The 25,552-nt window shown below is 45.0% G+C and overlaps 1 protein-coding gene across 6 annotated transcripts in view; it reads left to right on the top strand.

Moving 5' to 3' along the window:
• Positions 1 to 25,552, top strand: part of LOC141920567 (sodium/potassium/calcium exchanger 3) — a 282,625-nt gene that overhangs the window by 188,732 nt on the left and 68,341 nt on the right. Inside the window, exon 1 of one of the 6 annotated variants that reach the window (XM_074817526.1) lies at positions 11,573 to 11,618. The exons of 2 other annotated variants lie outside the window; for them this stretch is intronic. Coding sequence is in view for 1 of the 4 variants with exons in the window: in XM_074817521.1 (XP_074673622.1) it covers positions 11,829 to 11,855 (27 nt within the window). In the remaining 3 variants the exon portion in view is untranslated. Of the gene's footprint in view, positions 1 to 11,572; positions 11,619 to 11,698; positions 11,856 to 17,189; positions 17,196 to 25,552 lie in introns of those variants that run through there. 3 more of the 6 variants (XM_074817523.1, XM_074817521.1, XM_074817524.1) reach the window with 3 other exon arrangements.

The raw sequence follows: 25,552 nt of genomic DNA, 5'->3' as shown, positions 1-25,552 counted from the left end.
AGGTATGCACCCTGTAGTCAGCTTTGCACCACCGAGGCATGCAGGGAGAGCCCCAGTGCCAGCAACTGTTGAGGGGGGATGTGTGTTTAAATCATCTCATGGCTCAGCAGTTGGCTATTTAAGATCTGATAATTTCATAGAGCTATTATAGAAAACTTGGTTTTGTACCTTTACTAAAGTCTTAGACTGCTGAATGCAATCCCTGCTATGGCCTGTTCTAAAAGAGACTGTGATGAAACCATACAGATTTCTTTGAATTGTGTGTGTGATGAGTTTTCTACTTTATGGTGCAGTCACGGCATCAAAGCTGCAGGAAGCACAGCAATAAAAATGACTGGTACGAGCACCTTTTGTTTGATTTGGGATCAAACAACAGTGTCTGGGTTCCTTTTCACTGAGTGGGAAGATTCTGTGATGCTTCTAACAGTAAGGAAGAAAATGTAGGTGGAACTGAGTGCAAATGCACATATAATGTATGTTCATTTACAGCCAGCCAGCAAACAAAATAATCAGTGGTTTCTAGTAACATGATTCTACTCAAAATAGCTTTTTATTAAGTCAGCTTAGAATTGTTAAAACGGTGGAGCCACAGACAAAACATTTGTTACCTTTTGAAATGAGTTACAATGGTTTTGTCATACTTGTACAAGTATTATAAGGTCAGTCTTTCTGTATGTTTGTTTTACAACTTGTTGTAGAATAGTCTTCTATGCATAGCTGTTCCACTTGCCTGTGTAAGTTACAAATTTAACAGAAATGAAAGCATGCATTTTTCTCTGTTGCTGGTAACCTATGAAATTAGAAACTTGTATTTCTGTGTTTTTAATGTGTTATACTATAAACAAAATTCACAGCACTATTGTCTATGGAATATCAGAAAGTTTTATTAGAATGAATTACTTTAAATGTTTTGTCATTTGATTTAATAATGTGTCAGACATCTACACTAAGACAATATAATGTTTATCAATAAAAATATCCTCTCTTTGTACTAACTTAACACTTCAGGGTGTGCTTGGACATAGGAGTAGAGCACCCCTGTGGGTCACAGTCCCAATGGTTTATTCATTTTTGGCATAATTCTGAGAATACTTTGTACCACTTGTTTGACCTGAGCATTGAATTAGGGAGTGAAGGAAGAAGAAAACAGAGTTCTTATACTTTGTATTTCCTCTGCCACTTAATGTGCGTTTGCTGTAAAGATGTGTTCACAATACTTCGTGTACAAGTCAGCTGGCTTGTGTGACCTGTATGTGTCAGAGTCCATACAGAAACAAACACTGAAGAAATTTTATTTACTATTATATAATGAGTCAAATTCTGCTCTGTTACAGTTACATTACTGCATTGAAGTTAGTTATTCTCTTCCAGACATAGGGTAGTGGGAGCTGATTGCCACTCTCCCAGCTGGAAGGATTCTGTGCCTGTGACTGTTCAGCCATTGACAGCTGTGGTTATGAGATCCAGTCCTCCCTCTGGAGTTATTTCTGGAGTAATATTTTCAGTAATGTTCAGAATAATAATGAGGAGGAGGTGCTATTATAGTGGTTCTGATGCAGCCAGTTTCGGTTACAGAAAGCTGCTTACCTGTGGAAAGGGCTTGTTAGAAGGCATACTTCTAGAGTAGTGAAATACTTGTGCTGCTTTTATGCTCTGCACCAGCTGAGCAGAGGCTGCAGTTTCCCTGCTAAATCTGAGCTTGCCTTGGTGACAGGACTCTCCTTGCTTCTACCTTATCGCATGGGAAGGTTGGGACACTTCAGCTGACCACCCTTCCCATTATACTTCCTCTGAAAGAAGGGCTTGAGATCACTGAATGAAAAAGCATGTAATTGTGACTGGCAACCTCACCTAACACACCGTTGCTTATGTCTCTGTCACAGCCACTGCCAAAATTATAGCTTTCTTCTGAAGTACCCACCCTGTCCACAAGAAGCAGTGGTATGTCTTAGGCAGAAGAGGTTATTTATTTACACATCTGCAGCTGTTTCCAGGTGCAGAAGAGTCATGCAGTGCAGAAAAGGCACACATGCTGACCCCATGTCTCTGTCCTTGAGTACAGAGATGAGGTGCAGCCTTTGATGTTAATGCAGAAAATGTCTTTCATCAGTGCAAGCCCAGCAGTTGTCTTGAAAATATTTTCCATTGGTTTGATTGTTTGCTTTCCAGCTCTGTGTGCTGGCAACCCAAAAGGTATGTTCGAATCCATACAGATGCTGCGTCTCTGTAGAGACTTCCCCATGACTAGTTTTCTGGTTCAAAGATAATCTTGCTTTTCGTCACAATTTGGAGCTGTTCCAGTTGGCTGTTGGACTCTGAAGATACTCTCACTCCCTACCCCCTGCCGAGGTGATAATGTCAAATATGCATCTTTTTTGATTCAGCTTTGTGATTACTTCACTTTAGAAAAATTTTGTGTAACTTACAGCCTGGAAAGTTAGAAATTGCCTGAGCAAAGATGTGGATTTTTAGTGCAGAAGAAAAAATGAAACATTAGAGCAGAAGTACAGAGTGGTGAAAGAAAGCTAACCCTCCCCTCCCACCTAGCCATCTTTATCCATCATAAAGATGCAAAACTAGGGCACAAACCCTATTTATTTTCCCTTTGGAGGTCACTTCTAGCTTGCTTTACAGAGGCCCAACTTGTGTCTTTGCCACCCCAAATGCTATTTGCTTTGGAATACCACTTCCAGAGATGAGAGACCTTTTCTCTGTAAATTGCAGATAACAATCTTCCTCCGGTCTCTGCTGAATTGATTTTGACATGTTTATTACATCCTTTGCTGCTTGAACAAAACTGCATCTGCCTGTCTTCTCAGCATAACGTCCTCTCATTGATAACTCTGAAGTCCATTCATCCCAAAATCATGTTTGCAAGAGGACTGATTAATGAATATCTCTGCTGCTGAGGGAAATGTATTTTCTTCTTTGTTTTAATCTTTGGAAGAACATAAAAAAAAACCCAAAACACCCAAGATGCAGATTTTGTGACTGATCTTTCCTTCTCTTTATAGCAGAAATCATGCTCTATGTATATCCACAATACATACCCTAATGTACTGGAGCACCAGACTAATTTTTCTTCCAAAATGTCATTCTTAAAGCAAAGGAAAATCTGACGCCACACCCTGCTCCCTAAACCTACCTTTACCTGCCACAGCGCAGCTGACGGTCCCACTGTAGAACTGCCCATGTCAGTGCTGTGGACCATGGCATGTGAGGAACCAGGACTTCTACCTCATGCCTGAGGAATTCAAGCACTTGCCTTCCTTTCTGTTAATCTAGTGAACGAGGGAGAGCTTGGAGACAAGCCTCCACCCAAAATGGTTTTTAGCCTCTTGGTGCTGCAGTCTCCCAGGACACAGGCAATGGAAGGAGCGCGTGCTTGCAGAGCAGGACATACAGCCACCACTGATCAACATCCCGAAAGAAGTGCAATGCCCATTCAGTCGCAAAGAGCCATGGACAGAACCGTCACTTAAGAGTCCCAGAAAGACATTTCCATACAGCGCTCTCTCACAGTCCTGGGGGTTCGGCTGCAGGCATCTCCCAGCTCAGTGGGCTGGCTAGTGAGACTTCCCACCCAAGGCTTCTGCCCATCCTCGCATGGGGTGCCTAGACATGTTAACCACACCCTGGAGAAGGAGTGCTTAAGGCTAGGGCTTTCCGTGCCAAAATCCTTTGTTAGGCAGCCTTCAGGTTGCTGGTGGGCTGTACAGCTCCTTGAACTGCAACTCGTAATCCTTGGTGCTGGGAGATGGATGCACACAGGTACTCCCAGCACGTGGTGCTTTCTAAAAACCTCCTGAAGCACAGGCAACATATGGCTGTGGCTCTGAAAGGGAAGTATGCAGACACAGGACTTGGGACAAACTGCAGGTATGTTGATTTTGTGTGCATCTTTCCTGCCTGGTGCAATGGTAATCAGCCCTCTTAGCATAGCTGAGCATCTGCCCACTTCCCCTCCAGCTGCTTTAAGTGGGCTGCAGCTAGCATTCAGAGAAAAGGAGGCTCATCTTCAACCTCTGACTGTTGGGAACAAACAGCACTCTGTAATTGGTGTGAGCCTTCTTCACAGTGCCAAGCAAATCACTAGAGAAGAGTAGCAGAGAATAAACAAAAACAATTAAATACCATGGCCTGGAGAGAGCAGGTGCAATGAAACCACTTCAAACCAGAGCAGTTGCTTAGAGCAACTGCTCGCACAAGAAGATTTTACAAGTGAACCTTTACAGAATGAATGGGGGAGGGAGGAAAAAAGTGGCATAATTAATGTATTAGCTGCAGTGGAAATGTCTCAAGTAACATTAAAAAGAGAACTCTGCTATTATCTTTGTGTGTGTGAACTTAAATCAACACTTGTCCTGCCTAAAATTCTTCTGTGCTGACTGCAGTGAGAGCTTGCATTTTAGAAGTGTATTTTCTAATGTTGCAGAGCAATGCCATCTAGGGCATCGAGACTTACAAATACCAACAGGAATGCTATCCATCCTTAGTGACAGAGCTTGCTGGATTGAATATTCATATGCATTAGGCCTGTTGGGATTTGCTCATTTTCAATATCTGCTTCCAGTTGTCCAGAGTATGCTCTGTGTCAGATATTAATGGATAGTTTTGTCTCAACCAGAAAATAATGAGTTTCTGTATATACCTTATTTCCTCCATAAATCCACTTGATAACTTTCATCTGTGCAGCACAGCAGGGATTATCAATGGTCTCTTTAATCTTCAACTACTTAAGGACTCCACCATGGCTGTGATTAGAGCAGCGATACACTTAGCAGATTAAAATATTAAACCTAACAGGCCAGATCTTGGCATCCTTATTCAAAAAGCTACTTATCCTGTTACTGGGATCCTCCTGTTCAAACCAAGCTGCCTGTAGAACATGGGTCTGCATTAACTGAATATGTCTCAAGAACCTGGCCCAGTTGCAGCTCTGTTCTCAGTCCTGGCTGTCACAGCTCTCCCCAGACTGAAGATTAAGCACCAAATATAAGTAGGTAGCAATCTACTGGGTTCAGTGGAGGTCTATGGCAATAACTACGTAGGAACCTGGACTCGTGTGTATTACATTTTAGGTACTATTTTGTCTTCTTGGTTCCTACCATTTGACTTCGTAATGCTTGGCCTTTCTAAGAAATGGTAACCATATCTAGTGACACTTTAGACCAATATTGTTTATCTATGTAACAGGTTTTCTTATTCTACACACACAAATTTTTTCCTCACCGGAGAAGAGCAAGAGATTTAACTCTCAAATCAATCTGAGGGGATCCTTCAACTCCAAGGCTGCACATCAGCTTCTGGACCAGCCAGCTTCTGCCTGCTTTTGTAGGAGTTATGCTTGGAGCTGATCCTTCTCAGGTTATTGGCCTTGTATGACTTTGCTGTTTTTACAAGCAGCTCCAAACTGAAGGCAAAATACTATAACGTGAAAGCATGTTGGGAAATGTTAAGACTTCCACTAATAAAGACAAGAGCTTTTAACATAGCTACAGGCATTTTTTTCCCTCCCCTTGAATAACAGCAGTCTTGTTGCTATCCCAGCAAAGGGAGGGCCTGAACTCCTCCAGGTTTGTAGTGGTCTGGTTTGGCTGCCAAGAGATAATAAAACAAATGCCTGCTGCTGCCTTAGAATGGCATTGCCTATGGGCACAAAAATGCACAAACACACAGTCATAGTGAAGCAGTGGAAGTCTTGGGAAGCAACGGCAGACATTAACAGTATTAATTAAGAAGCAGAAATTACATTAGTAATTGCATTTTTGTTGGGTGTAGTTAAACAGCGCACTGTTAAAACATCATGCTGAAGTGACAAATAATTAGTTGATCACAGTTCTCCCTAGTGATCTGCTTTCTCATAAACTGGTATGGTGTATGTCACTTCTCATTGTAACTGGAGATTTGAAGCACAGTTGACTTTATTTAGCAAACAATTTTATGGCCAGGCTATAAACACTGTCTTTTCCCCCCCTCTTTTCTTCTTCAGTAGTGTTGTAAAGATGAAAGGATGACTCATAATCATTACTTTCCTGCAAGTTAAGACGGTTGCGAGAGAAGGACTGGAAATGCCAGCCTGTGTTTTTTGGAAGATTATGTGAGCGTGTTCCCATTTGCCAATACCACAACCACCATAATGAAGGCAGAGACTAGTTTACTCAGTATCTGATACTTCCAAGCACTTTAAAACTGATGTTCAAACTCGAATCAACTCAAGTCATTGTGCTTCAGCGGTGGGTCTGAGACAGCATCAGTGATTCAGAATTCAGGTGGAGTGACGAAGTGATTACCCAAATACAGGTCCTACCACCCCTTCCCTCCTCCTCACATGGTGTCACATAAAAAAGACATGCATTCAGCCATGGGATAAGAATATGGCTTTGATTCTTCCCGAGTTCCTGAGGATTACTCGCAGCTAGTGTCTGGCAGTCATCGTCTCCCTGGACAGAGATCTCATCACTACTCTCATGTCACTTGGCTCAGGCTGGAGAGAAAGCAATAGCTTTTGGCTCATGTGCAGCTGGAATGAGCTTTCATTGGCAGCTGGAGGCTCGTTATTGCGCCTTCCCTTCTTGCTCCCTGATCTAATGAGGTTGCTGGTGAGGAGACGGGATCAGATGCCATGGCCCTTGCATCTTCCTTACATGGAGCTCAGGGGGCAGGATGTGCGTGCTGCCCCTGGGTTGCTCTTGGCCTGCACTCTGCAGGGACTTTCTGAGAAACTTGGGGTTCTGGTCTGCATGCTCTGAGAGCTGGGATATCAAAGTGCTCCCACATCCCTCTATGGATATACATTTTATCTGAACGCACTTTTCAAAAAAATACTTCGAATTAAAGAGATGGAAGGTAAAAATTAAGTGCTACTGAGCTGGAAATACAGTTATACAGCATTTCCACTTACTCATTTCCCGGTTGTCAGGAAGATGCACAAAGACTAGCTGCTGTTGGATCTCTCATCAGAACCCCACGATGGAAATCCGTCTTGATGTGGGGGAGTGTTGAAAAGCTGTTGGCCAGATCTCCCTTTATGGGACAAGACTGAGAGAGTTGAACTTAAGAGCACAGCACCATGAAATAAGAAGAGTGATTTCTTCCCATGGATGTAGTGACTAACAGTCATAAACAACTTGGTTCCAGTCCTTTGCTATCAACCTTAAAGAAGGAAAAAAACAGATGAAGAAGCAAAAAGAGTGGCTCTGATGAGTAGAGAAAATAGAAGATGCACATTTTCTCCTCCCATATTGGAGAGGCCATATGAAGAAGCAAAAGTGACCTGGGTCTTTTTTCATAACATTTGTCCAGCCTGATTTTTATCCTGTTTGTGTAGCCTTTAGTTCAATAAATACAAGCACACTGTATATTTTAATAAATGCATGCTAATGCCCTGCAGTTAATGGGTTGAGCAGTAAAGAGTTACTTGTTTGGCATTGTGCAGGCAGAGCTGGGGAGGGAACTGAAATCTCTTGAAAACCAGGTTAATCCACAAGACATCATCTCTTTCAAGAAATGTTCTCCAATATCATTGTCAAGCTTTTCACTGAGAGCAAGCAGGTAGCAATCAAACATGACATGAGTGAATATGCTAGGCTCATCTGAGTACCAAGGCAATTTTTTACACAGTACGAACTTAATCAAAATACAGTAATGACAACGTGAAGTGTGGTACTGAGGAATTACTGTATTGCTTCAGAAGGGAGAACTGACAAGTAAGACATAGTCCCAGTTTTGAAGCTATTTCTTTGGTGTCTATGCTGGTGGAAATGGCAAGAAGGAGCCACCAGCCAGAATGGGTTCAGCCTTCTCAAAACCCACCCTTAGGGATTAAGTCACATCCCTTTGCCTGCTCCAACGGTGGGTCTGTCTGTGCGACAATTTAAATAGTGCCAGACAGCAACAAGATTAACCACTTTCTCATTTGCAGGGTGTCAGCATCTCATCTCACCAATTTCAGGCCCCAGCAAATTAATGATCACCTCTATTTTATTCTCATATTGGCAGGATTGCTCAGCCCAGGCTATCGGAAAGAGCCAGAATCATTGCCCTGTACAGAAGCAGGGAACACCCTTGCCTACAGTGATATTGGATGTTTGCCTCATTCACGCTGAGCAGTGTAACCTGGCCAGGAGGTTGCTCTCAAATGGGAAATTATTTTTTCAGGGGGAGAGGAGGCAAGATGTCTCTGCTACATGTACCAGGTAGTCATGGGTTAGCAGTAGAGCAAGCAATGCTCATAGATAGCCAGTCTGCACAGCACTAGCAAGGCTATATTGGAAAGGCTGCTTTTGGGGAATCCACAGAGGTGGGAAGGAGTAAGCGTGAATTGCCCAGGTCTGGGATCCAGCTGCATATCTGCACCAGCTCTGCCTCGCAGCCCTGGGAAGCTGGAGCTCCCAGCTGCCTGGGACTTCTCTTGGCACTCTCCTTCCACACAGCTTTTTGAGGTTCATGGTGTCTTTCTTGTGGCTTTTGACTGCATGAAGTTTTGGAGTATATGGCATACAGGGTCAGGACAGCTGTCTACCTTGGCACTGGTGAAACCTGAACTAGAAAGTACTTTCTCTGACACCAAAATTTTGATGAAGATGGAATGTCCTCTGGATGTGAAAAATGAAGAGGTGGAACAAGGAGAGATTCTGCCTCACCATACATGGCAGGTCATGCCCAAGCCCAGAACAACTCAGGATCCCAATACCAGCCTTGCTACAGCTTGCAGAAGAAACTAGTTGGCTCAGTTCTACGGGTTTTGTTCACTTGTTGGTTTGTGGGTTTGTTTGGTGTTTTTTTTTTCTTTCCATGTGTGCAAGTATATGTGTCCCCTCTGCTCACTGTTTAGGAAAACTAAACAGAACAACTAGGTCTGTTTTGCTCTTAAGCAGTTTTGCTGTGCCTCCTTCATGCAGTTTGAATCTCATCTCCCTCCTCCTTAATTATAAAACACAGCTGAGCGCCAACATTGTTTGGCAAATCAGAAGAAGAAATCTGACTTACAGCCCAAAGTGTACCGTACTGCCAAGGGATAAGATTTTGAATGTACTGAAGTAATCGCTGTCATGTGCTATAAACTGAAACACACATTGTGTTTTAAGGTGAGAAAAGTTCACTCTGAAGTCATCAGTGAACATGACCAGGCTCTGGAGGACTGATGTGGATGCACCTACAGCTGGGAGACTGCACAGATCTCCCTGTGCTGCAGCATCAATGTATTCAGCACACAGGAGACAGATCCCAGTGACTCATCTGCCTTTCCTGTAAAAAGTGCTGCAGTTTCTCTTCTCCCTCCTTCAGAGCTCATGGTGATGTGGCAGGCTTCTAGGATAGGAGCCAGTGGAAGAGGAAAGTCTCTTGAATAGGAATCTTGGCTACCATGAGAGAAGCTAGCTGAAGGAATTAATAGTTGCTGCTCCTTGCTGCAGTTGCCAAGGAGTGACAACAGATAAGCAAGTCTGTTTCCTGTCCCCTCAGTATCTCCTCAAGACACTGGAGATCCTGGTAACACTCTTTTCCTCTTGCAATGGAAATAAGAACCAGGTGTTTTGATTTTTAGAGCTAAAGCACATACTGCCAAGGCCCAGTCAAAACCGAATTACATGGGAAAGTCTCCCTCACTTCACCTCACTCGGGTGTATAATACAGCTATGCAGCAGCTTGGGGAAGGCTAAGTGCTATCTCTTGTCTGGACTATTCAAGTCCTCTAGGGCATCCCACCAATGCTTAAAGCCTTCTGTATACACACTGTTCTCTGCCCCACACCCATATGATGACAAATATAACATGGCCATTCAGGGCTTGGAAAAATCTGCTTTTTGCAGGCTTACTGTATGTACAGAAAATCATGCCAAGCCCTTCCTCACAGCTGGATTGGGGGGGGGGGGGGGGGTGTCTCAATCAGGGATAAATAAGAAACGTGAGCCATGAAACTTCACCCAGTATCTCAGGTACTTGAAAGGCCATATGTGGCAAAGTCTTTTCCGTAAATTTTCTCCAGTCCTTAGAGCTCAGTTCTGCTCCAGTTTGGCAGGGCTAGCCATGTCCTAACCTGCCTTCCATTTACTGCCTCTTGTTTGCTCTTGTTTTCCTCTTTGGCTGGCAGGCACCTTACTGAACTGCTCCCAAATGCTTCTGGGGGGCAGTGGTATCTCCCCCTCTCTGTAAGGGTAGCCAAGGGGTCTGACAGCTACGGCAAGCCAGGCACTGCAAAACTGGACTACCTGAATAAATGCCAGCAGCTTCCAGAGGCAGCAGGACTCAAAAGTCAGTCACTGTATCCCTTGTGATAAATGCTTTTTAATGTTGAAGTTCTGTGTGGTATGCATGCCAGTGGAGCAGAAAGGTTTCTGTGGCCCTTGAGGCAGCTTGCAGAACTCACCACTGCTTTCACAACTAGCAAGCAGGATTACTTCAGCTGCCTCCAGCTCAAACCACAAAGTTTCACACCTCTCTGTCAAAAGACAGCTATAGATTACATGAAAGCTGCAGCAACAGAAGCTGCTCAGATGCATTAAGTGGTTGCATCCATGAGCTGACCAGGTCTCATGCCTGAAGATTAACAGCCACTTTCACAGGAGCCACGGATTAATGTAAATGTCACCGCCTTGTAAGTAAGACAGCATTGCTTTGTCCTACTTCCACAAAGCTGGGTAGGCATCCACCTTTCATTTTAATGGTCTGAATTTTGGAATTGCTATACCCCCGTTAAGAAGATTTTCCCACCACTGCGTGTCCTTGAATATGTGCCTAATCACACTTGACATGTCAGCCGCTGTCCTCAGGGCGGTTGCTAGCATTTTTAACGGGTTCTCTATTTACGGAGAAAGCAGCTGCCAGACTGGAAGAAAATCTTGCTCTCGTTTTTTTGTTATTGAAATAACTTGCCCTGATAATAAACTTGTGAAACACTTGAGTGTTGGAATCCTGGAATGACCTGTAGAACGCGCACATCCTAACGGCATCGATGCTGTCATCTGTTTTCGGCAGTTCGTTAGCTGAAGCCAGTGAAAGGAGCCACGGGCCGAACCCTGCCGCGGGCAGAGCAGAGGAGAGCTGTGCGGCGGAGCAGAGCTGTGCGGCAGCGCGGCCCTTCCCCGCCGAGGGCGCCGGGCACGGCCACAGCCGCAGCGGGCGCGGGCCCCGCTCCGAGCGCGGCGGGAGGAGCGGCCGAGGCGCGGCCGCGCCCGGGAGCACCTCGGGAGCCCGCCCTGGCTCTCCGCCCTCGGCGAGTCCCTGGCGCCCGTTCCCGGCTGCTCCGGCCAGGAGGCAGCAGCGGCGCGGAGGAGCCCCGCTCCGCCCGCCGCAGCCCCGGCCCGGCCCGGCCCGCTCCGGGCGAGGGTCGCGCTCCACCGCACCGCCGCGCGGAACGCCCCGGGCACGGCGGCGGCGCAGGGCGGGCCGGCAGCGGAGGGGAGGGGAGGAGAGCGGGGCGGGGGACAGGCGCATGGCGCAGGCGCCCGGCCCCAGGGGGGAGCCGACGCCGGGGTGAGGGGTGGAGAGGGGCGGCCCGAGCCGAGCCGAGCCGAGCGGCGGGCACAAAGCCGCGGCTCCTCCCCGTGCCTCGGCCCGGCTGGCCGGGGGCGGCTCCCGCCGGCGCTGCCCGTTGCTGGCCGGCGCCGGGAGGTGAGGTGAGGGGCGGGCGAGACGCGGGGGTCGCGGCCCGGCGGGGCGGGGACCGGGCGGAGGGGGCCCGGGGGACAGCGGCCGTTTGAAACCACCTCCCCCGAAAACGCGCCGGGGGAGAGGGCGGGCCGGCAGAAGCGAGGGCCGCGGAGCAGGCCGGGGCCGGGCGCGGGCTGAGCCCCGGCGGCTGCTGGTGCGGCGACGGGCCGGCACGTATGGCCCTCCGCCCCGCCGGCACACAGGTGAGGAGCCGGGCTGCGGCCGGCGCTCTGCTTCGCTCCCTCCCCGGGCTGCGCTGCCGCCGCCTCCTCCTCCTCTTCCTCCTGCCGCGGCCAAGGGGAGGCCGGCTCGGACTCGTCTCCCCGCGGGCAGTTCCCAGGGGACGTGCTCCAGGGCCCGGGCACCCCGGGCTGCGCTCGGCGCCAGGCCTCGGGCGGGGGCTCGGGGCCGCTGCCTGCCTGGGGACACACCCCCCCCCCCGCCTGCCTGGGGACACCCCTTCTCTCCTCCCCCCCGCCACCCTGCCTGCCTGCGGACCCTCGTCGCACGCTTCCAGCGGCGCTGTCCCGCAGCCTCCCTCCCTGCTCCCCTCGGTGTAACTAGGTCACACGGCCTTGGAAGGAGAAGCCTCGCGCGTGTGTGCAGTGCGGTGCTAAACCCAGCTCAGGGCCTGTGGGCAGCGCACGCAGTGAACAGTGGCTTAGCCAGGCTCAGTGACCAGCTCTCGGTCTGGGCATCTGCATCCCTTTTCCGACTGGAGTAGGGGTTCCTGGGGACAGAAAGAGGGGGATACAATGTATGTCTTGCCAGTTCCTCTTCTTAAGTATTTCCTTATAAATATTACGGTTAAAGTTTTTTTTAAATCACACAGGTCTGATTTGATAGATGTAGAAAAGCAGAAGGTGTTACTCTCTTCTGGTAGCTTGTTTCCTTTGTCTTGACATCCTTCCAGGCTGCTCAGCTCTAGTTTGTTATATTTGCTTATTTCCTAAAGCATAACTCTTAAGCCTTTTTAAGCGTGCCTTTGCCAGCGTAGCCATATCAATGAGGATTGGGTAAAACGTGATTTCCACCTGATATTTCTGAGTGGGCGAAAGGCCCTGGGGGTAAAGAGGACAGTGCTTGTGGGAGTGCCCTTTCTCTCTAAGAACATGGCTTGTGGGGAACAGCCCAGGGACTTGTGGAGTGGCTGTAGTTAATTGTTTTTGCAGAAGTGAAGGTTCGCTGGGGTGCAGGCTATGCGGCTGATGGGGCAGTGCTTAGAAGGGCAGGTACTACTGCTGTGTAGCAACTCTGTCTTCAATTCAGCCATGTCTGTGCTGAGTAATTCTGTGTTGTGCTGGGATAAAAATATGCCGCTACAGCTGTGGAACTAAGCTCTTACCTTTCCCCAGGCCAGATCTATGCTAAATTTCATGAGTTTTAGATCTATTTAGCTCTAAAACCATTTTATTGTTAATAGCTTACTTGGGACCTGAATATTTAATTAGTTGAGCAGGAAAACTATAGAGTTCTCTGTTAATCACACAGCCACTTAAGAAAATTATGCTGTGATTCTGAAGATGTTTATATGGAACAGTCCCCTGTGTCTTACCATACGTAATCCTAGGATGCATTTAATTTCATTGAGAGGCTTTGTATTCAATCCACTGTCTCGCTCTTTGTGTTAATTAAAAATATAAACCAAGTAATAATTATCAATAATATCAGCAATATTGACTCTTCTGAAAATGATGGTGGAACAAGGTTCCTATATGTTGCTAGGAATGCACTTACCAAATGAGTTTTGAGGCTGACTTTTTTTCCTTGGGGGATTTTGTAGGTTTCAGTCTGTTCATATTGGGTAAACTTAAAAATGTTGGTATTTTTTTGTTTGGTTTTTTGCACCTCACCAGGCTTGGGATCAGGCAGTGCTGCTGGAAATGGGCTTTCAGGGTAAGGTATCCCTGGTAGGTCAGTCTGTCAAGACTTGGTTGTGCAGTAGTTGTAATGTAGGTGTCCTCTCTGTCTAAGGCTTTAAAAGGACAGCTAGCATAACAAAAGCTAGTGTGTGTGCTGAGAAATTGAGCCTGTTAAGTGTCAGGATTTCAAACTTGCTTGAAAAACTTGAGGTGGCTTGAGAAACTTCTGTGCTGAACAAGGTGCAAACCCAGGAATGCATAATTTCTGCTATTCAGAGCACAGGTGGCCCAACTGTGGTTTTGGTTTGGGGTTTTTTTGTTTCCTTTTTTTCCAGAAGTTCAAAGTCTCTTGGTCGGGGCTATGCCACGTGAGTGGTTATGAGGCTGTGCTGGCCAGGGGTCTGCTGGCAGCCTGTCCTCCTGACACGGCTGGATAAGATATGTCGGGGGGGCTCTTGTGGCAGAGCTGGACTGCTCTATCACCCTGTTGCACTCCCAGCCAACTCGGTGTCCCTCGTTTCAGCTCTGAGGCCACACTGGGAGGTGTCGGTCATGGTCTCTGTCTGAAACTCTGCTCCGGTGTCATCCTCCCTAGCTTGCTGAAACATGTGGTGTGTGATCAGCTGTGTGAGGGTTTTGGTGTGTGGCTGACAGGACCAGGAAAGTTGGCTCCTGTTGTTCTCAAGTATGTCTAAGATAACCATCCCTTTTACTTAAGGCTCAGGGACATTTTTGGATTGTTTCTAAAGATAGATGGAACACAGTAGTTACTAAGGCACTGAATGAATAGTATGGTGACTGAATTTTTCACAAAGGGGCTAATGCTTTAAAAAAAAAAAGGCAGAAAGGTGCTATCAATATAGCTTCTGTTATTTACTAGAATAATGGAGCTGTCACATTGTAGTGATAATTAATGTAATTCATCTCCTATCAGCAGGAGGGAATTAATACTATATGAAGTAGCTATGGCCTCAGTCCTGTTCTTAACGACACACCTTACCGAACTGCAGTCACAGCTTCTTAGCCCTGTAGGATCACTGAGGGGCTCTGGATCAGGAGCTGAAAGGAGCTCAACAGCAAAGTTGTGGTTTTACCTTCCAGACGTAGTGACTCCAAGCACAAAGTGGAGCAACATACAGAAAACTGGTTCTGTGGTCATGTGTACTTCAGGCTCCGTGGTTGTGCAGGACTTGCCTGTGGCTCGAAATACTTGGCATACCATACAGATCTTGAAAATAAGAGGTTTACATACCTCTAATGTGTAATTGGAGATTTATCGTCATGTCTCACAAAAATCCTCTAAAATTCCGTACTTAAGAGTTGCTTGGAGGGAATGCTAAGCAGAGTCAAGTGTTGCCAGTTAAACCATTTTTGTTGGAGTCACTTATCATTCAATTGGTAGGGTGTATTGGGAGAGGGGACGGAAGTGTAACTAAGTATTTGGCACCCTGTGTTAAATTGAGTCATTGTGTAACAAAACACGGAGGTGATGTTGTAGGAATTGGATGGATACGAGGCTCTAACTTCCAATACATGTCTTAGTTTAGAACACTGAAAAGAAATTATCCCTGACACATAAAATGCTACAGCAAGACACTTAATGCAATATAGTTATCACATATCTTCTTATGGAGCATATTACTGAGAGCTGGAATGGATGTCACATCCACTTTATAGCATTTATGGAGCTTATGACCTAGAGTAGGACTACTTATGGTCATTGGTTTTATCTGATATTCTACCACCTGCAGTTACCCAATCCGAAGGCACACTGGTTCAGCCTACCATACTTGTTCAGGAGTCTGAGTATTTGCAGTTTGAGCAGGACGAGGAGAAAGGACTAGCAGGGGTGTGGAATTTTCTTTGTCTCTCGGCTGCTGTGAGATGAAACACAGTTTGTTTGTGGAAGGGCAACTGCTACTGCTTTGTGTTCTTGGCTGTAAAGTCTGAAGTGCTTATGTGGTCTGATCCTGCTCTTGGTCTGGGCCCTGTGTGATATTTACCTGACAGGGGAGACGTTCTGTAACCCAGCCTGTTTTAATCTGGCTTAGAGGGCCTCTTGTAGGTGGACCAAGACTAACACATGCAGTCTTTCTTCTGCCTTCCTGTTCCACAATTCTGCTGCAGAAATGAAAGGTGATGAAGGACGTACCAGGCATCACGGCGAGTCTCAGCCCATGGCTGCTTCCACACTGGACCTCCTGCCCTGAAAAGCACCCGCTCTCCTAGCTGACTGTGTGGTTGGCAAGATGGTTCATATGGTGTGAAAGCACAAGTCCTTTCCTCATCCAGGCACTGCACTGCTTGACCCAGTCACAGCAGCCCTTGTGAAGAGCACGTGTAAAACACGTGCTGCTGCTCTGCAAGCAGGTGGTGCGTGTGGAGCCACCCTGTGAGAATACAGTACTGGGGAGGTGTTCATGCAGCACAGGCCATTTTGTGAGATGTCACCCTGTGGCCTGCAGCGCTTTGTCAGAGAGGATAAGGGTCAACTCATGAAGCAGCAAACATTGTCCCGATGGGTGTGCTCCTCTGGCCCGCTCAGCTGAGCGGCAGCAGGCTTACAGCTGGGGGTTGGGTGGTGGAGGTGAGGGCCCCCCCCTCTGTGTCAGCGGCCTGTGCCCCAGTGGTCCCTGTGGCGTGGGCAGGCATGATGGGCCCTGGGCTGGCCCCAATGCTCGAGCAGCTCTAGCCCAGCCTTCCCTTTGATGCCTTTCTTGTGGAAGCAGGGCTGGTCTGCCTTTCCTGTTTGTAGGGTGTCGTGGCTGAGAAGAGCTCCTGGGTGGGAGCTGGGTGAAGAGGAGGAGGAGGTTAGTGAGGGGGCTAGTGGTGGAGAGGGGAGCTCTTTGGCTCAGTGGTGGGTAGGGGGGTTACTCCAAAACCTGCACCTGGTGCCCGTGGAGGTGGAGGAAGCAGGGCAGGATTCTCAGCACAGAAGGTTAGTAACTGTCTTTTTTTCAGTGAGGTGGTGTTGCCTAAAGTTTTAAGGCAAAACAGAAAGCAGAATAATGTAGCACAGCATTCCCAGGATCTCTAATGCTTGGAAGGTCCATTGTTTGTGAGGATCATTCTTCAGTCGAAGGAGGACAGGCCTAGTTCTCCTCTCTTGACAGTAAGTTTTATACTTACTCTGTTAACTTCAAGGGAGTTGCCCCTGAATTTTTGTTAGTTGTGAATGCTGAATCAGGCCCAAGAGCTTGGTTTTATCCATGTAACTTTTTGTTGCCTTTTGTAGTTTTTATGAGCCTATGTATGTAAAGCCCATGCTTACCTTTTTTTAAATAAAATTGAAAATTTTGCAGGATGGCTAATGCCATATTTCTGTCCATCTTGTTTTTTTCTCACATATAATTTATTGAAAGTTTACAGAAAGATTTAAATGTGTTCTCTAGGAAAAGTGACTAAAATTGATTGTCTTGCAATTGCAAGACTGATAGTATATCCATTGATTGTGTGCTTAGGGGAAGTTGGGGAATATTTGTTTGCCTGCTGTTAAGTCTAAGTTAGTTTGATTTGCAGTTACTTGAAACTGGTCATCTGTCTACTGCAATGCTTTGAAAAGAAGCTGGCTGATAAAGCAGGTGTGGATTTTTGGTGGTTTTGTTTTTCTGCCTTGAGATCAGCAGAGAGAAATTACACGGAAAGGAAGAGAAATTGTGGAGCTGCAGTCACATTCTCTTGGTAGGTTCATTCTGGTTTTTTGGAAGTGCTGTTGTAAACAGCTCAGTTGAAAATTAATGAGCATTAATGCTGTACTGTTCTCTTTGAAGCTGGTAGGGAGTCTACTATCAATGTGAATATGGGAGAGGAGTAGCAAGATCTTGCCATGGTAGAGTGAAAGTAGCAAAAGAAAGCTATTGGATTCCTACCAGTCCTCTGGCAGGAATAACAGTATTTTGTGATATGTCAGTATCATATATGATTTGGAATTAGTGAACCCATTTGTGCTGTGTGTTGCGAGAAAAGACTGTTAATGATGCTGCACCATGGAGGATTCTGGTCTGTGAAGATGATGTATGACAAGGGAAGTGCATTTTTCCTCCCAATCTTGGAACAGGGTTTCCAAGATAGCATTGTAAATGAAAATTCTTGGAAGGTGTCTTACCTGTGACTTGTCTCTGAAGAGTAAAAGCCCTGCTTTGCACATAAGCAGGTGTTGTTTTCCCGAGTTCTGAAAAGTCTGAAAGCACTGAATCATTTTGTGTGGTATTTAAAAACTAAGGGACGAATCCTTAGCTGCAAATTACTGTTGCTCCGTTACAGCTAGCGGAGCACTGCAGATTGGCTCTGGTGAAGGATGCTAACAGTCATCTCCCCCAGTCACATGTATGCAGGCTTAGAGGCAGAAACAACTTTATTCTGAGGGGCTTTCTGCAAAAAAAAAAAAAAAAAAGGCGCTATTCTTGGTCCTCACTCCACCAGTTCCAGAATGTGAATGCCATCTGGCCAAATGCCTGGGACTAAACACAGTGCTCTAAACATGGTCTCACAAATGGCTTGGAAAGTTAAAAACAAAAACTTTTTGGACTTCTAAATGGTTCTCTTACTTTTTATGCATCCAAAATGATGTCTTTGGCTTCTTCTTTGTATTTGCTGAATACAAATCCGTGCTTTCCAGTAATTAACTCCAGGGTTCTTTGACCCTGACTTTGTTGAAACATACTTCCAACATGAAAATAACCCACAGTCATACTGGTTTTCCTTTCATGCATGATGTGTATTACATATGCTGACATACCCTTTCTTAACTTGCCTGCAGATCTGTAGCCTTGTCTTCCTCTTAATCCTTTGTTTAATACTTTCTCTTAATGGATGATGCTTTTTGAGTATATGCCAAAACGTGTTTTTAAATACATTTGAGAATGAATGTGTGGAAAGCAATGGAAATATTTGCTTGACTGACTCACCTGTGTTCCTTACTGAGCTTACTGGTTCAGATAAAGACTCAAAGCTGTAGAGCATGTGAGGATGGCAGAAGGCAGGTCTGAATGAGTGATCAGAGCAGCACATTGAGTCAGTGCATGGGGAAATGTTATTCACTGTAGAAGAGTACCCTCTCTTATCTTCCTGCCCTGCAGATGCCTGGTCAGGTGCTTCAGGCAAAAGCCAAATGTTCTGGCACAGGGTGCTTTCTCCTGTACAGGTTTCTCCTGCAATGCACAACAGTTGCCAGTTGTTTTCCAGCTCAACCTGGGCCAATGTGGCAAGGTGCTGCCTTTTACTCAAGCTTCATGCTAATTCTGTAAGTGAGCCTTGTGATAACTTTAACTTGGGAATTAAATAAGGCCCAGACAGAGGTCTGGGTATGCCTGTTGCTGGTTTTGGATCTGCTTGTGTGGGAAACTGCTCACCACTTTTTGCAAAGAAGTTAAGTTTTTTAACTGAATTTATCTTTTTTTTTTTTAATACAACCACAAAACAAAACCATAACCTTCACAAAAATAAACATGCATCCTTTTGCCAGCTGGGGCCTTGGATGCTTTATGATGCATAACTTGCAGAGACCACAATTTCTTAGGAAAACAGTTAGATGATGGCAACACTCCGTAAATTGTCATAATAAGCTATTTTAGCTACAGCTGGGGATTTAAAAAAATACTTCTTCACAATGTTCACAGTTAATGCAAGATGCGAAATCATAATCTGAACACTTTGAATAGCTTGGGAGAAGGAAGACAGGGTTCTTGCAGTGTGGTTGCTGAGGGCCATGCCTGTTTGGTTTCCCTGTCCGGGAAACTTCAGGGTGCCCTAGATTATGTAAATTGTGCCTGCCCATGTGCCACAGTATAACCCCAGCTTTGTACATAGGCTTTACTAGCATCTGTCTAGAGACAGCAGTTTAAAATGGTGGTTGTTTTGGAAGCTGACAAGAGTTCAGTTTTGTCAGGTGCAAGGAGAAAATGTGGATTTTCAGTCCTGTGACTTTTACTGCTAGCAGTTTGAACTTGATTGACTTAAATAGTAGCTGCAGTAAAACTCATCCTGAAGTGTTTCTCTGAATGTGTGTTTGACCTGGGAGTTGCTGCTTAAGTCTTCATAAACTGCTTTTAAACAATTGAAATTTTAGAAAATTATCTTTGAACCATGCGTGAACTTTTCCACTGGTTAAATATGTTGGGCTTGTAAAACTGTTTAGTTAAGTCAATTATGAATGTGTGTCAAGTCTACTAGCCTCTCTCCCGTGTCCCAGAAAGGTGCCATCCCTGCCTGCCCTGCCATGTGAGAAATAGGCTGTGGTTCTACTTTAAGGTGGGATAGGATCCAGGAACTTTTAATACAATAAAAGCAATGAACAAAAGTTATTGCACAGCAGCAATGTTTGAGTCTTACCATCTTGTCATGAGGAGTTACGCAGAAAGCCTCAGTTCTAACTTGTATCAGTGGTCTTCATTTTATGTAGTGTTCGTTTTATTCTTTGCAAACAGGATTGCTTGGAATTTGTAGCTTATTCCATAAGAGAAAAAAATGAAGGTTCACCATCAAGTGAGCAGCTAACTTTCCTTTGGTTAATTAAAATTTTCTGTTTAGCGGTTCTGTAAAAATTCTTAATTCATGTTGGTTGCACTGCTCACCCATTTTGGCAGGAATTCCCTACAAAGATATTCTCAGCAGTTGTTTTGCAGTATGTCCCTTAAAATATTTAACGTTATTGCAAATTTTTTTTCTAGAAGGTATGATTTGCCAAGATAAATACTTGGTTTGTTATAGTGCAGATTCATTTTTTGATGTCTATATGAAAAACGTTAGTTCATCCCTTGTTATTTTGGGAATAAGTGGACATATGTTAGCTATCACTTACAGTGTATTTCCCATATGGTTAACAACAGCCCTGGAAGCCAGAGAAGTGTTTTAACTCTGTCTTGCATGTTTTGTTCATTGCTAAAGATAGTATACTAACGTGCACACCCTTTTGGCAGACATACTGGGCATGTTCCTTTACTGCTGATAGTCTTTTATTTGCTATGCCATAGTCTAGGCTTGAGAACCATTGCATTTACTACTCCACAGTGAGCTGGAAGCATTTTTTATTTTTCTTAGTATCACAGCCTGAGAGCTACGTCTAAATTCAACCTTTTATTTAAAGTTTATTTCAGGCCAAGGAATACATAGTATTGTGTCAGTTCCACTGATTCTCTGTGTGTTGCTTAGCATTTAAAGGTGGTTTATGTGTTTTAAAAACAGACAGTAGTTGATGTCTTTCAGTAGTTACTTAAACAATGCTCCTAATAATGGCTAGAACATTATTAGTTCTGATGTTGACCATCTAATAGTAACGTTCCTGGCAGGCTTTTGGTTACACCACTGAAGTATGGAATGTAAAACCAAGGAAAAGTCTTGGGCCTTGGGATAAGCTGGGCAGTACGTTTAACTGAGGATTGCTGGATGAGGTACTAACTTGGAAGTAGTGACTTGAAGAAAGTAGTCTTAATATCAACACATTGTTTCATACCACGTTTTCCTTCACAAAGGCATGTGGTTATCATTGATGTTAAAACTCCTGCTAGGAGGCAATGCATCAGTTGTGATGGGAAGACTTCTTGGGTTTTTACTTTATTGGGCTTTCCAGTTCCTATGCATGGGTGGATGTCGCGTACCCTGCACAGTTGTGTCTGTGAGGATGTTGCCTTTCCAGGCAGGGACAGGCTTGTAACACTGGTTACAAGTGCTTCCACTGTGTCAAGGCAGAGCGTGCCCTTTGGGCCCAAGAGAAGGGGAAGATAGCCTTTATTTTGCTAGGTGAGATCTTCATTAGGAACATTTTACCGGAATCTGGTGCATTAAAAGGACAACGGATTTAAGAAAGGTAGATCATAGGTTGAGCTCATGCTCAGTAAGCTTTCCATTCAGCAAGGTGCTTATGTATGTATAATTTTTGCTATGAATGGTCCATCAGTTTTTCCTCTGTTTGTGCTTTTCCTAATTGACACACTTTGTTAAATGAGTGCTAATGCAGTGTAGGCCAACAGATTCCATTTAAATCTTGAAACTATGGTAAAGGTCCTGACAAAAATAAAACACCAAGCCTAGCAACTTACAGATTGTATACACTGTCCCTAACATCTGTCAAGCCCTATTTAGTCTGACTGTAAAATCTCCAAAGAAAGATGGGTTGTGTAAAGTTTTGGCAACGTTCATTATGTATGATGCCTGTAGGGCGACTCTTCCAGCATTTTATGGAATCCCTTGCTTTTATTCATCCATTGTCTGGTGGCTAGCATGGAAAGCTGGTTGTCAGTTGAAAGCTTTTTGTCTCAAGCTTGCTAGGTTTTAACTGAAGGCAATATGGTTATTTGCTTGGCTACTTGAACCCATTTCTAGGCTAGCATCTTTCAAACAGTCATTAATCCCAGCAAGGCCTTAGACCTTCCTCTTTCAGCTCCAGTTCAGGAAAGTACCTGCACTGGAGTCAGTGCCACACTAGCATGTTGAGTCTCTGGATCCATGATGTGAATGTGTATTCTAATTCTGAATTGCACATAAGATGATCATCATTTAGATGCCAGACCTCCCAAGGCTACACATAAATGTCTTGGGTTGTTGTAAAGGCGCTAAGCCATCGTTTCCAGGGGCAGTCTCTTAAGTTCCAATCTTGGTGGTCATGAAATGGCAAATTAAACTGTTACTATTTCAGGCCTGAATATGATACAGTGGTGTCCGTTGTAATATTTATGTAGGTGTGAAATGTGTGAGTGCAAGGATAGGTATGTTTCAGTGTGAATTTATGCATTTGAGGAGATGGGAGATAGGTGCTTTTTTGTGGCAAGCAGCTAAGAAGCATGGCAGCTGTTTGAAGGTGCTCGTGGGCTTGGAATGAATTTCTGATCAAGAGATTAACGAGCAAAAGTTGTCAAAAGTTCACTGAACATGTAGACTTCAAACAAGTAGCTATTGCTGCTGAATTCTGCAGTTCTGAAAGCATGGGGTGGTCAGTGTTTGGTGCTGTACAAAGAAGCAACGGTAGAAAACTTCGATTAACGTCACTGGCAGGATGGGCAAAGTGTGGAAAGAGAAACGGAACTGCAGAGTGAAAAGCAATTTAGATGTTTTTAAAGCTGGATGCCAATCTGGGTCTTCTTCAGCTATGCATTGCTGAACAATAGATTCCCTGAACAAGAGAGGGACCACTGTAGTTATATTCTGCAGAACATAGCTTTTATTTGAAGGGGAGACAGGGGAAAAAACTTGGTTCTAGCCCTTCAAACTAAGAAAAAATGTGGGAAACATGAGCTGAATGCAGTCAGACTGGCAGCTGAGAGCAGCTGCTTCTGTTACACTTTGGGCTGTAAAGGCAGGCTCCTGCTCGAACCCTGTAGTGGCATTAGGAAGCCCAGCTGATTGTAACAGGCCCCTCTGGGCTGGTGAAGGAGGGGATGGGAAGGGGGGGGACCAGCAGTCCCTCTAGGCTTATGCTTTCCTGGCTATCAAGGGGTACTCAGCATCAAATGCCAGCTAATTACATGGTGGGTGGGGGGTGTTGGCCTCAGTAGGGTCTTTCTGTTGTCCTATGTGAGGCGTTGGGAGAAATAATGGAGTATGCTTGATTTCTGTCTTTAGCAGGAAGCTGATACCAGGTCCTTGCTGGGCATTGTTTTCTCTCTCCAGTAGGGAGGAGTTGGGGTAGGACTTCGCAAGTAGGAGGAGACGCAGGACAGTGATCCTGCCCACGTGAGGTCATGGTCCACGACTGTGAAAGAAGGAGATTTATTTTCTCCTTGATGTGCCTTCTTGTGCTGTGGTTTTGGAAGGACAGCAGAATGGAAAAGAATAATGAGTTTTAGGGGTGGATTGAGTTCCCCTAGCTCAGTCACAGCAGGTCAAGTTACTCACTTGAGATTTGTGACTCCCCAGAGACATGGGTTTGTGTTTGTGCAGGGGATACATCATAGCTGAGGTACAGAAGAACAGAGAGAAATGAACTTGTTGGTGTTTATTTTAAGAGTTGCAGATAGACTTTGAAGGGTTTCTTTTATGTTGTTGAATTTATACAAAGAAGCTGTATAAAAATAACTGTCACCAGATGTAGAAGCAATAAAATAATGCTGTGTTAAGTCTTGAAAGTGTGGTATGTAATCACAAGAACTATTTTCACCCATTGGCAGCTTTCTCTTCATTATCTGCAGAAAGAGTGATGGAATTTGTTACCTGTTAAACAATTTAATTTTTCATTTCTAAAAGGACCAAGTAAACCTGTATCCCAGTACGTTTAGTCCCAGCTCCCCATACACAATGATTGCCAATGTTTGTTGCTAGCAGTCATGGGAATCTTCTGGTGCCAGTGTGTCACCAAGAATTAAACCTAGGAAATATCTTGTCATCTGGCTGCTGCCTCGCTTTCAGGGTTTGATCACATTTGGGTCAGATCAGAAAAAAAAAAAAGTGACACTAACAAACTCTTTACCTGACCTATGTACATAATGTAACCCCCTGATACAGTAAACATGTGGGGTCACCAATGTGTTTTACTTCAGAATGGTTTGCTGTTGTCAGTTCTTTGACCCAGTTTCACCATTTCTTCAAATGAGGTTTATTTTCTTCTAAAACACTTATTTTGAAACACTTTGTCCCAGGAGAGAGGAGAGAAAACAAATTGTTTACACAAGCAAACTAATAGTGAAGAATTAAACACCCACACTACTTCTTCAGGAGTTCCCCTGCTAGTAGTTTCTATGAACTCATAAATCCAGCAAGGAAAGAGAAACTTAGTAGTAATCAAATAGGTCTTGATGTGACTGCTGATGCTGCTGAGGAAACAAAGTTTGGCAATGATGGTATTCCCTATACCATGGGGGGGGTCAAAAATAGGTTGGACAGAGAAGGGAAGAGTGCTCATCCCAAAATCTAGGGAGGGGGACCTTCTTTCTTCCGTGTCTGGATGAAGGCAGTCTGGGAGAGGCTTTAAGCCTTTTTCTTTACTGTGAGAGCCTCTTGGTGGCTGTAGCATCAATACCTCCCTCTTTATATGTGGGAGTTTATATGTCCTGGTCTTTTGAGGGACTTGGGGAAAGAAGCAGATAGGTGAGTTTTGGGGTGATGGTGTTGGACCACCTTCTCAAATACAAATGTGATGTTGGAAGAAGGGGGAGGGGTGAGAAGGCCACTCAAACCTGTGTAAAATGCCAGATCTTGGCAATGTTGTATAATATGAAATACATCTGTCTTTCTAGGATCCTTATGCAGATGGCTAGGGAGAAGGGGGCAGAAAAGGAGAAGAACTTTACTAGGAAGTAGAAAATAGTGAAAACTGCAAAATGTGAAGAGAGTCAAGTTGGTGGATGGAAAACTTACAGGTACAGGGAAGAAAGGTGGCAAAGACATGGGGTTTCATCCCCAGGGGTTCAGCTGCAAGAGTGAGGGAAAGTTGCGTGTAGGGGTTGGAGTAGGAGAGACTGGGGCGGGTCAGGATAAACAGTGAGAGGAGAGAGCTAGTGGTGGACAACCTGATGGAAAAAGGGAAGAGGGCCAGGAAAGCAGCAGTAACCTTTGCATTGTTGATGAATTGCAAGTCAGCAGTGACAGCAGAAGATGGAGGTACCCGAGATGCTTATCAGTGGGGAAAAGTTATAGGGAGAGGTCAGAGGGAACAATTGTCCTCTGAAGGAGGATCAAGAAGAGCACCATGAGGACAGGAAGGATGACCTGTGTTTGTGTGACTTCAAAGTTATACAGATTGAGACCCAAGCCAGGAAACTTGGTTGAGACTAACACTGTCAGTCCCATGGTGTCTATATAAAAAACAGGAAGAGGAGTGGAATTAACTTGGGACAGATATTTCAACAGCCTTCAGCTTTGAATTTCCTAGGTTCCATTGGTGTATGTCATAACCTTTTTGTTTTCACTATTTAATATTTTTTACCATAAATAAATAGGATGGAAAAAGAAACTATAAACAGTGTTTATCAGAATAGTTTGGCTTCTCTCATTTGGTGAAAGTATATTTAGAAACTAAATTGTAGATTCTAAATATTTCAGTATCTGAAACTCCCTTGTCCCTCAAAAAGAAAACAAGTGAATTCCTGCAGCCCCCCAAATAAGCAGTA

Source organism: Strix aluco, chromosome 3, assembly GCF_031877795.1.
Source record: "Strix aluco isolate bStrAlu1 chromosome 3, bStrAlu1.hap1, whole genome shotgun sequence".
Lineage (NCBI taxonomy): Eukaryota > Metazoa > Chordata > Aves > Strigiformes > Strigidae > Strix > Strix aluco.
The sequence above is the reverse complement of the archived record's forward strand: the minus strand, read 5'-3'. Positions and strand labels throughout refer to the sequence as shown.